This window comes from Dermacentor variabilis, chromosome 9 (genome assembly GCF_050947875.1).
Source record: "Dermacentor variabilis isolate Ectoservices chromosome 9, ASM5094787v1, whole genome shotgun sequence".
In the NCBI taxonomy this organism is placed as follows: Eukaryota; Metazoa; Arthropoda; class Arachnida; order Ixodida; family Ixodidae; genus Dermacentor; species Dermacentor variabilis.
In genome coordinates this window covers 136,182,397-136,194,480 of record NC_134576.1, presented here as the reverse complement: position 1 = coordinate 136,194,480, position 12,084 = coordinate 136,182,397, and the positions used below count along the sequence as shown (strand labels likewise).

Here is a 12,084-nt window from a genome sequence, read left to right as displayed (position 1 = left end):
TATGGCAGCACTGATTACAGCTTGGTTCTGGCATATGAAGGTCTGGAAGATCTTTTTTTTAGTCAAGAGAATTTCTCTTGTACAGAATGAAGTGTTCCATTTATTTCCTCTGAAACTAATTAATTAGTAATGTTCTGTTGTACTGAATACTAATGAGGTTATCAAGTTTAATAGCGGACCTGTGTTTTGTGGCAATCTTATTTTTGCATAGAAAGTTGTGCTTTCCAGCTTTTCTCCAAGGTACAAAGGGCTATCCCAAATTTACAGCAGGTAGGTTATCGCAAGGCCAATGTGCGTGACAGACAAAAGGACCATGCATCACGTGACTCAATCACCGCTGCCCGCCATCTGCTCCGTTTCCTTGTTAAATTCCGCGTGAAATGTCACCTGTCAAAGATTCTGAAATCTGCAGGGTCACGGTAAGCTTGCACGATCACATTTCAATGAGCGTGAATTGCAAAAATGTTTGTGCAGTTATATTTAGATACATGTTAAAAAACCCCAGGTGGTCAAAATTAATCTGCTGCCCCCCACTAGGGTGTGTCTTGCAATCAGATTGTGGTTTCGATATGCAAAAACCCCAGAATATAATTTTTTTATGCTGCCTCCTTTATAGGAACGGTAGCTTTACAATTGTGAAAAGGTTTCATCGACCTAAATATGCAAATTCTTTTAATTTTTCAACACCCACAGACTATGTACAGAGGAATAATAATGACTAAGCAGGAAGTCAAGGTGGTGGTGGCGCTACTTCTGCTGTAGCGCCCTTGTTGGCTGGTCGTACTCCCAGCACCTTGACGTAGTTTGCCGGCACCAGGCCCACTTGGTGACCGTCGTCCAAGCTGGCCAGCAGCCAGCCACGCACTCGAGGCTGTAGCTCTGCGGTGTGCAGAAAATGAGCACTACAGTCACACCGTTAAGGGCACCTAAACCAATCTTAGCTATGAAAGTGTGATTGTAAGAACTTTTGTAAGGCTGAAGACTGTTTCTGCAAGGCAAGATAAAAGCACACAGTATCGATGGGTCATCAATTCTGAGCTGCATCTCATAGACTCACCGGCATTTTTTATTTTAACAACTTTGAAGGAGAACTTTATACTTGCCATTGCTTTGTTCCTGCTCAAGTTTAGCAACAAAATTGCGCACTTTGGTCTGCATTGTTCTACAATAGATTTAACATCTTTGCTTGCCTAGGCCGTCATCAGGGGACAAAACTGTTTTAAAAAGGCTGCCGTCATAAACACACACCTTGCTATTGGAGAGGTGAGCAGCAGCTGCTGCTGAGATGCAGACTGGTTTTAGTATCAGTTAACAACTTATGCAGACTAAAAATATAAAATCATGTAGAAAACTTGAGTCACAACAAAGCATTGTCAAGTGCATAGGATTTTATATTTAAAACTTCGGGTCACCATACATCAAACTCCTGTAAGGAGATGACCATAGAGACGACTATAATCCATCAACCAATCCTTACTCAAAGGAGAGTTGGGCCTTGGACCAAAAATGTTTTTAAATATTTATTCCAACAAGACCAACCTCATTGCTCCATCTACTCTAAAACAAGAGTTCTAAGGTGGACCAACAAGAACAAAAAGAAAACTCTTCTGAGTGTGAAAGTTGAGCTCTAGCAACTATTGTTCTATCTAAGGCAGAAAGAGCAATAAAGTAAGTCTTATTGGATTTCTCGAAACAGGCAGAAACCGTTGACGCCCTGTTTAGTGTAATTTGAGGAACTTATGTTTTGCAAGCTTTTCTGGAACATGAGTAACAGAAGCTTACCTAAAATACAAATTAAATGAAATAAATGAACGTGGACTTCATATTTGAAATGAACACATAAAGTTACAAATACCTCGTTAATCCCTCATTATAAAGAAATCGCTTCACTCGAAATATCGCTTTATTTGAAATTTCTTCCGGTCCCGACCCAAGCACATGCATTTTAAGCCGCATTACTTGAAGCGCACGAAGAGGGTGCCCCGCTTAGAGCGAAGTGGTGAGCGACCCTAGCTTTGTTGCATTTTTGACGGTGTAGATGGACCGATAACTTGCCAAAAACACACTAACGAGTCAGGCTGTCACCATGGCAGGTCAACGCAAGCTGGTGTTTCCCCGATGATTTTTTTGAGCCGGTCATGCTCGATTCGTGCCATCAGACTTTAGACAAACGCTCTAAATGTGTGGTAGGGTCATTTAATTTTGATCCTAGACATTTGGCAATGGTGCGGATGGGTAAGTTCATGTACACCAACACTCGAACTGTAGAATTAGCACAGTGTCGTCGACAATGGTGCACAGAAAAACTCTCGTTTTGCAAACTTCATGACTGCACACCTCGGGAAAAAATTGCCCAGTGATCATGCAAAGCCCCTACTGAAAAACCGTTCAGTTTTCACAATCGCACTGCATAGCCACAATGAATGGCTAATCATTTTTTGAGCGCAACAAACACAACCTCAGACTCGAGCCACGACACTTGCGGCACTTTATAGCGCGATACTCTCACCGTCTTCTGTGACCTCCGCACCCCCGCTATAAAAGTGGCCACTGCCTTTTTCTCCTCATTCACTCTCCAGTCTGCAAGCCATTTGGACGCCAGTCACTCCTCTCACTCGCCTTCATGTCAACTCCTCGCCTCCTCGCCTCCTCGCTGCCAGTTTCGACATAGCTGCTCCTCCAAAGCTGCCGTCTTCCGGCCGGCCTTGCAGAGCACAATCTTCCACCAACAGGTGCCCTTCCGTGGTTCCTGCTTTTTGGTCTCCACAACAGCGATCCCCTTTCTTCCGCTACACGTGAAGTCGATGCCAAGTCTGCCATTGCAACCGTTGCCATCACAAGCACGCACCGATGAGGAAAGCAAGATGCCCCGATGACATTTTGAAGCTTCTGCCTTCTGCGTCGCCCGCCACATTCAGCCACTTTGGCGCTGACGGTGCTTGCGTTTGGATCCAGGCTGGAGGCCATGTGATTGTGTGCTATTCAGAGTGCTTCGTTAGGTGTGTATCGCATGTGGTTTTGTGGTCTACAGTGATAAATGGCTCCGTCAGTCTGTGGGTGAAAGTGTCCGACTTTGGAGCAGAAAGTTCTGCTGATAAAAGACGTGGAAAGAGGCGGCCAGCAGAAAACTGACATCGCAAAGGAATTTGGCATACCACCGTCTACATTATTTTACTTTATCAACTGTACTGAAAAACAAGGAAGATGTGTTGAATGGCTTTGAAGAGAGCTTCTCGGTGAAGAGAAAGAGGAATTGCAATTCAAAATACCCTGAAGTGGAAGGTTCACTTCTACAGTGGCTGAAGAATGCCAGGAGTGCAAATCTCCTTGTACATGGACTTGCACTTACTGCAAAAGCCAAGGCTCTCGCCCTCCAAATGGGCCATAAAGATTTCATGTGCAGCAATGGCTGGCTTGAGCGGTTCAAGAAACGACACGGCATGACCTTTAAGTCGATCGTTGCAGAAAGTGCAGCCGTGAACCGGGACACTGTAGACGTATGGCGCCACACATGCCAACATCAGCTCCAAGCTCTACTTGAAAAGTATGACGAAAGTAAGTAAGACATTTACAACCTAGATGAGGCTGCATTTAGTTACAAGATGCTACCAAATCACACATTCACTGCCCCTGGTGGATCCTTATCCAGAGGAACACAGAGCAAGAACCGTGTCACGGTGCTGTTTGGTGCCAATGCAATAGGCGAGGACAAGCTTCCCTTGTTGATAGTGGGCAAGGCAGAGACCACGGTGCTTCCGAAATGCAACTATTCCCAAGGCATGCATCTACAGAAGTAACAAACGAGCATGGATGACTGCTGTTATTTTTGAAGAGTATGTGCGCCTTCTGGACAGACCGTTCGACACAAACAATCAGCAAGTGCTTTTCATAATTGACAATTGTCCGAGCCATGGGAAGATCGACAATCTCAAGACGATCACTGTGGAATTTTTGCTTGCAAACACAACTGTGGCACTGCAACCGATGGATTAGGGCATCGTTGAGACCACCCGGAAGCTGTGCCGCAAGAGGTAAAACATTGATTGCTTGGTGTGATCCATTTGCTCAACTTGTCATGGAAAGAACTCACACTTTCGAAGGTCACCAACTGCTTCCCGTGCCGTCGTCCGTGACCTTGATGATGATTAGCCTGACGATGACCGGACTTGCAGCGATTTGTACGAGGCTGTTCACAAAATTGCTGGCCAAGAGGTAGAAGGCGACTTCCGAGAGGCTGATGCTACTGTTCCCATGGTCGCCCCGGCGATGGATGCAAAGATACTAATTGACACTTTTGGTGGCCCCGCCGAGGATGAAGAGCTGGTGGATGAAGAGCCACGTGAAGTACCAACTATGGTGCAGATACGGGAGTACCTACGCCTACGACGAAATAAGGCGGAATGCATGGGTGGTGACCACGGCCTCGTGCAATGCTTGGTAAAATTAGAGCGGGGGTTGCTCGAGCCCGGTAAGGACTTGAAACAGCCAAAGCTCAACACTTTTCTTGCATCTGAATAAAGTTTTGTTTCACTGAATACACTGTATGTTGACTTCCTCACAGTTGTGGCGCAATTAAAGCTCGACTGCTTTTAGCTCTTCTCGAGTGGTCGCTTGTAACGAATTACCACTTATAACAAAGTTTTTCACCGTCCTGCTGACTTTTTTATAACGAGGGATTATTGTATCTGCAAGTTTTCACTATCACAACTAAGATGGAAGATTAAGAAAAGCTTCCAATGATAAATCCAATGATAAATGGATGGCAAATGAAATGATACACAAAGGACACACAACCTTTGAGTTAAACACATAACGCAACATACAGAATTGAAGCATCTCGTAGAGACCAGTGTCTTGCAGGAAAGTTAAAAAAGTGCTGCTGCAGCACGGGACTCCCAGGCAGCACTACACTGGTGGACAACTTTCTGTGGCAATGAAATGAGAGCTACGGAGGCCAAGTATGCACAAGTATCAAAGCTCCTGAAAAAAGTTTCAAATTTTTATGACCGTTATCTTTAGCTGCGGAGGAGAAAAACACCTTTGCAACAACAAAATAAGACAAAATACATCACGAAGTGTTAAATTTGACTTATTTTTCTGCTTCTCTCTTCTGTGTTTGCGTAAATGCAGAAGCGTCATGTGTGGATGCGATGCTGCTTCAGTATCTGTTCCAGAACCAAGACCGCTTTCAAACGTTGCTGGAATACTTGGTGCACTAAAAATGTAAAGAAGGCTTCTCCAATAGCTTTCCCTTCATTGCCACAGAAAGTTGTCCATAAGTGCATACCACGGTTCAAATAGATGTCTTGCTTTCACTGCACACAATACTGACCTTTTGGTGCCAGGCGCATCTCCTGCCCGGCCCTGATCGCTATTTCACCGGGTGCTTCAGGCTGGAAGTCGTACAGTGCGACGGCCACATGGTGTTCCTCCTCCCCAGATGCCCACCGGACCTCTGCAACACACAACAGGGTGACACTCAATAACCACTTTACTGCCGGCTGTGGCATGCCTCCTGAATGCTGTGGTGACAAAACAGCATGGCCTAAATGGCCCTTGTGATCAAATTGATGGCTTGTTTTCACTCCTGCAATCCGATGGCATTTTGCAGGCGTCCAAAGTTGGGCTGGCTGGCTAGGGATCAATGTTATATTAACAGAGCAGATGGCAGGACGAATTGAAGTGGGCAATGCCTTGACAAAATAGCATTTCTGAGGTGGCTGCTGTATCGTCTGAATATTTCACAGCAATGACATTTCACAAGTATAAAGTTGGGCTGAGCAGCAGTTAGGGTGCAGAGATATACAGACAGCGCAGGCAACAGGAAAAAGTGATCTGGCCAACACAGGTGGTGATCAATCAGGATAATGATTAATCAGGAATGCACTGTTAAAAACAAATAAAGATAAAGGAAATTAGATCAAAAGCTAGAAGGTAGGTTGGCCAGCAAGAGAGAGAAACAAAATAAAGGCAGGGAGGTTACCTAACAGGAAAGTCTACTTTGCTATACTGCATGAAGGAAAGAAAAATGAAGAGATATGAAGGGTAAAATATGAGCATCGAACCGGAAATCAGCACACAAAACTGAAGCACCACATGTCACTATCACAGCCTATCTGGCAGCAAGTAGTAGTTAAAAGAAAGTGATAATAGGATTGGAAAAAAAAAACCATACAGCTACAACAAATTAAAGCAGAAAAGTCACATAAGAAATCTTTTAACAAGAATTCTGGCATGACAATGTTTCTGTTATTGTCAGTGTCCTATATATAACCTAAAATTATAGAGCTCAAATTGTTGTGTTTGTGATGTTGCTTTTCATCATCCCATATCTCTATCACCTCATTCTTTTTATTAGGTTAAGCAGACAAATGCTCCAAATTTTTATCATAGCATATCTGTCTTCAGTCACCTGCAAAAGGGCAAGTTCTGTATAGTCATGTTTTGTTGCTCGCCATCAGTCATGCTTTATCAGGGAACTAGAGTTTCTTGCTTTGTTTACTTCTATTCGGAATTGGTCACCTGTTGAACATATTCAATGTGTGCTAAATTGAAAACAATGTTTTTCCTACCTACTTAATCTTCAAAGACCACCAGTATTCTTTAAATAAATAATAAAAATGCATCAGGATTACCACCACAACGAGGATTGTGATGGGCACATTTTTCCTTCAATAAAATTTTCGTGGAGCAAGTCTAAACATGTCGTGTAACAGGACTCAAAACAACATGAAATGAGAAGACAAGAAAGAGCGTCACTTGAGTTTATTCAGAAGACAGGTTCACTGTTTTTTGGAGGTATGTTCCATAAAAAAGAAACACAATCCGTGTATCAGCGATATCTGTGGATCTGAGGAGTATTGAACATCAATGCCTTGATTGTATGATAGAATAAGTATGCATTTCTACAGTTTCATCACCAACGTCTGACTGGGGTGCGCAAATTTTTTGTACATGCTGGCACATACACTATAAAACTGAACCTGTCTGCTCTGAAAAGAGTTAGTTGCAAGTGACATTCTTTTCTGTTCAGTTCTTACTTCATAAAGGGCGTGTTCGAATTCTGGCAGTCATCGAAGCAGTCCACATAGACAGCTAAGGGGACTGGTTTGAGCCCGTGTAATGGAATGCGCTTGGAACTGTCTGAAAGTCTGCGACAAGAAAAAGCCAAGAAAAGCACATACCGTATTTACTCGAATCTAATGTGCATCTTTTTCCCGATAAAACGGGCCCAAAAATTGCGTGCGTGTTAGAATCGAATATGACCCTGAATCTGCGTTACCATATTGCTATCGGAATTTCAAAATGGCCGCTCTGTACACGTTTCGAGCCTAGCTGCCGTAGCTTCCTCCATGTGCTGCAGTACATGTGCTTAGGTTAGTACACCGTCAGCTTTCCCGTTTTCTGTGTTTGCTCTGTCAGCATGGAAGTGCTGACTGTGAAGACATGCGATGCTGCAATTAAAAAGAAAGTGATCATGTGTGCGGAGATGAACGGAAATCAGGGTGCATCACGGGCGTTCGGAGTCCCCGAAACTTGCGTGAGGGACACTGGCACAAACAGGAGAGGCATTCTACTCTGGTAGCTGCTGCGCATGGCTTGGCCTCGCGTCCCCTATCTTGAAATCGATCTGCAATTGAGACGGAAGTTTACGCATCTAGGCGCACCGCGCTGCCTTCTCGTTGCTTAGTTCGTGTTGAAGCCGAGAGGCTACACAAAGGTCAATTCGCTCGCTCCAGCTACAGCACTTCCTCACTCCAGCGTTTTGATAAGAGTTTCCGCGGTCACTGAGCGAGACGTGTTCATGTTTGCTTGTATGGGTGTGACGCCGTACTTGTTAACTTATTAAGTGAATGTGTAAAAGTTTATACGGTCCATAAAACTACTATCCTTACGTTTCATATAGTGTGTACTAATTTGCTATCACAATCGATGCTTTCTCTTTCGGGCGAAACTGTTATTTTTTCTGTTTATTGCAACTTTAGTGTATTGGGAGTAAATATTTGTTTTTCCAAATGAGAGAAAGTTGTATTTCTGTATGAAAGAATCAGGTGCGGGGTACTGTATAGGACATTTCTTTTTTCGGTCACGGCAAATGGGTGCGCGTTACAATCGAGGACGCATTAGAATCGAGTAAATACTGTAATATCACTGTGTTTAAACTCTTTGCCACTGCAAACGATGAACACACATCATAGCCTACTTTATTTGCATAGGGAAGCGCGACTGTTTTCTTGTGGGAAGATGACCCTCCTGTTGAGTTTCAAAGCTCCCTGCTCAGTCGCCATCTTGTACGGACAGCAAAGCAGCCTGCATCATTCTTGAATTCGATGCTACCTTCGGGAAGCCGTCTTCTTTGACATCACCATCAGAATTAAAGCGAGACTTAAGATGGCTGCTATTCATTCAGCTGTCTACTTTGCAGTCTACAATGGGAATTTGAACATAGCCACAGTTTCCACCTCGCTACTAGCTTGCAGCTGCCACGTGTGCCATGACACAGTGAGGAGTTCCTTACGTTTAGTTGAGGCCGCAAGGGCGTCCTGTGAGGTTCGAGGCAGGGTGTGTGGGTATTTTCGAGGAGCATACAATACCGGAGACTATCAGTGCGAAATGCTGCAAAGACCACTGTTCACCGTGGTAAAATCAGCATACGGCTGAAAAATTCTAGCTTCACAGCACCTGCACATCAGATTCCACTCACCCCTGCGAGCTGCTGCACTGAAGATCCTCCACAGGAGCCATGGTGCACCTACGACAAAACCAAAAAAAGCCACGATGGGCCAGCTGGAAGAGCCATCCGTGGGAGGTGGGCTTGTGGAAGGAATCGCTGATCCCGCTCTAGTTGCTTGGTTCCAGGCAGCCTCGGTCATGCCACTGCGCCCTGCATCAGCATGCGGCCATAGGTGTGAACTGGGTAGGTTAGGCTTCAAAAGGGTAATTTTCACGATGTTAGTTAACCCAATCAGTTAAAACCTGTCCAAGTTCGCCCCTTTGATGGCACCTGCACAACTTTACTACAAGTCTCAGCTGTTATAAAGGCTCCTTACAATGTGCATAGATCACATGGTGACAATAGTGACAAAGCCCATTAGGCCATAACCATAGGTAACCTCAATGAAAGCTAATGTAGCACTTCTTCCATTAGTTAACCGTCGCAAGGTTACCAGTCGTTTACTGTTTCACAACATTTTACCCCAAAGCACACTTCAGAACGACCTGACACTGCTGCTGCAGTACGACATTTGTTCGAGGTTTAGCTGTTAGTGTAGCTAACTTCAAGAAGACCAAATACATGGAGGCGTTCCCTCTCTTGGACTCAGAGTAAGATGCAAAGGTGCACGACTCACCAGTTTGTCACGACGCACCTGAGATTTTATAAGCTACAACTTGGCAGTAGGTCATGACCACACAGGAATTGAAATTTCAAAGTTCCACAGCCACACTGAATGTGTTAATTAATAATTAACGAATTAAAGGGGGTCTCGCCTGCCAATACCAGGATATGATTATGAGGAATGCCGTAGGAAGTAAATCCAGATTAATACTGATGACCTAGCCTTCTTTAAGGTGTGTGACTATGTGAGTGTTTTTTGCATTTCATTCCCATCAAAATGTGCCCGCTGCGGGTCAGGAATCAAACCCGCAACCTCGTGGTTGCTTCATGGCTATAGTGTTGCACTGCTAAGCACAAGGTTAGCAGCGTAGCCCCACAGCCACGAAGCCACCACAACGGGCAACAAATGTGGTAGGCTGACGATAATGTTTTTGCACTAGTGTAGTGCATAACAGGTCGGCGCCCTTGCCTCGCAGCAGGTACCAGGCCCGGAGCAGCAGCCACCGAAGGGAGCGGACCAGGGCCAGTGCTGACAATGTGTGTGCTAGGTGTAGCTTCAGTCGGCCGAACTGGTCCGCAACACCAACTACAGCACGGAACGAGCTGTGCAGTGCCTGGTATGTCGACTCCAGCAGCAAGCTCACCGATGCAAATGCCTGTCAGGAGTTTTGGAAATTTGAGAATTTTTCTTAATTAAAACAATGGCTAGACATTAACAACAAAACAGCTGCTGCAGCCCAGTAAAGCTGTTAAAGGTACACTGAAGGGCACTTAAGTAGTTCAATACATTTCATCAAATCTCTTTGAACGGCCAACATTTCTTACATATCGATGTACTTTGCACATTAGATTTCCATAAAAATGATAAAACGTTAACGTGTTTATCAAATTCCAAAGAAAAACCCAATATCTGGTCAACACAATTGATTACAAGTGCTACCTTGCACTGATGGTTAAGGCTTTCAGGTTCTCTTTCTGATAAATGTGCCAAGTCACGCCACCTTAACACTTCCACCACCACACAAATTATCATTGTTTTCAATGGAGGAAGCGTGATGACTAACAAGCCCAAATACAGGTTTAGTAAGAAGAACCAGTCATCCTGCCTCACCTGGACAACAGCTTCGACCGAGTGAAATGCACCTCGGGTGCTTTCTTCCGCTAGCTGTTGCAAGGGGCCACCTCCATACGAACCACCTGCTCCATACATGCCACCTGTTCCATACAAGCCACCTGTTCCATACAAGCCACTGGTCCCATAAAGGCCACTGGTCCCGTAAAGGCCGTTATTGTATCCATAGGTACCAGCTCCATAGCCATAGCGAGTACCGTATCTGTTCAAACAAAACATACAAAAAAGGAAAAAAGAAATTAATCACAAGGCCAAACAACTTGAAGCTGCACAAAAGGTTGAGAGACATGGCAGTCCAGGGCTCTAGAATAACTTTTGACTGTCTGCTGTTCTTTAAATGGACACTGAAGAGAAAAGCAGGGTGAGCTTTATTAGTAAATTACGTTTCTAGAATGCCAAGAAAGCCGCTCTTGCAACAGGTGGCTTGGTAGGCCAGAAAAGGTGCAAAAATGAATTACAGGTAGCTATGCCGACTTGAAGTTGCAACACCAGCTCGCTGCAATTTCACAGACATCTGTGACGTCACGTTGGCGTACCAACATGACAGTTTTGGTGTGGGGAAAAAAAAAACACTGTTACAGTTATTTTTCGCTTCCAATAATCAACCTCTGACTTCAAAATTAGCATAAGATTAAGTTTGAAAGAATACTTTATCATTCTAAACAGCTTCAGTGTTTCTCTTTAGTGTCTCTAACATAAACCCTGTGGGTGGTCTCACAAGTGCTCTAGCGTCAAAGGAATGACAACACCGTAGTGCAAACAATCACAAGGGCATTTATTGCACCTTTCATGCACTAATGCCTGCTGGCTGAATTGCTATCCACAGAACACGCCGATAGGTGCGTGACAAATCGAGGATGTCCGACTCACTGCGACCGGATAGCAAGTGAATGTTCACTAAGGTGACTGAACATTCCATCGAGCAAATGTGTTCACCCCATGCTGAACACCAACGCCTGATTGTACGCCTGTACGGTCACGTGAATGGTGGCGCCTTTGAACGATTACGTTTGTCCATTCTGGTGTTCTGCTCAGTCTCACAGAAAGATGGATCCATCAAGTGTGGAACGTCCACGCTGCTTGCCGACCCCGAGCCAAAGGGGAACAGCCTTCTCCCTTTTGCGCCTAAGTACCCCCCTCGTTAGGTGGCGTTAGCAGCGCAACACATTTCTCACATTACTCTGCATCTACACTGACTGCTGCCGTAAAGCCACGTGGCAATGCCAGATTACAGAAGACAAGAGCTTTGCAGAAAAAACAACATCAAGGGATGCATGAGTCGTGCATTCCCCCATAACTTTAAATCACTACATATTCCGGCAAAACATGTCACACAGTCTAACATCAATGTGTGCTTCACAACAATGGGGCACATGCAGCAGTAACCACACCGAGAAAATGTCCATGCACCCTTGTTCATAAGCTGTGCACTGACACAGTCTCTGGGGTGCACCGGTGACGTCTTGGTCACAGCACCAGCTCTGCAGACTCAAGGGCATGACTCCAGGCCAGGATTTCGGAAATGGCGACGTAGTAGTAGACCCGACTAAGCATCGCTCGCACCGCCGCGCCCCGCTGCATGAGCCGTTAGTGACTGCCGGCTCTTTTCCCAGCT

General features: G+C 44.9%; 1 protein-coding gene across 2 annotated transcripts in view; it reads right to left on the bottom strand.

Moving 5' to 3' along the window:
* Window positions 1–654: 654 nt before the first annotated feature.
* Window positions 655–12,084, bottom strand: part of Pex13 (peroxisomal biogenesis factor 13) — a 28,022-nt gene continuing 16,592 nt past the window's right edge. The window contains exons 3-7 of one of the 2 annotated variants that reach the window (XM_075669584.1): window positions 10,449–10,671; window positions 9,807–9,993; window positions 8,705–8,884; window positions 5,333–5,455; window positions 655–879 (exon numbers count right to left, since the gene is read on the bottom strand). In XM_075669584.1, the coding sequence (XP_075525699.1) occupies window positions 731–879; window positions 5,333–5,455; window positions 8,705–8,884; window positions 9,807–9,993; window positions 10,449–10,671 (862 nt within the window). In that variant the 3' untranslated portion in view covers window positions 655–730. Of the gene's footprint in view, window positions 880–5,332; window positions 5,456–7,040; window positions 7,152–8,704; window positions 8,885–9,806; window positions 9,994–10,448; window positions 10,672–12,084 lie in introns of those variants that run through there. The other variant, XR_012822798.1, reaches the window with a different exon arrangement.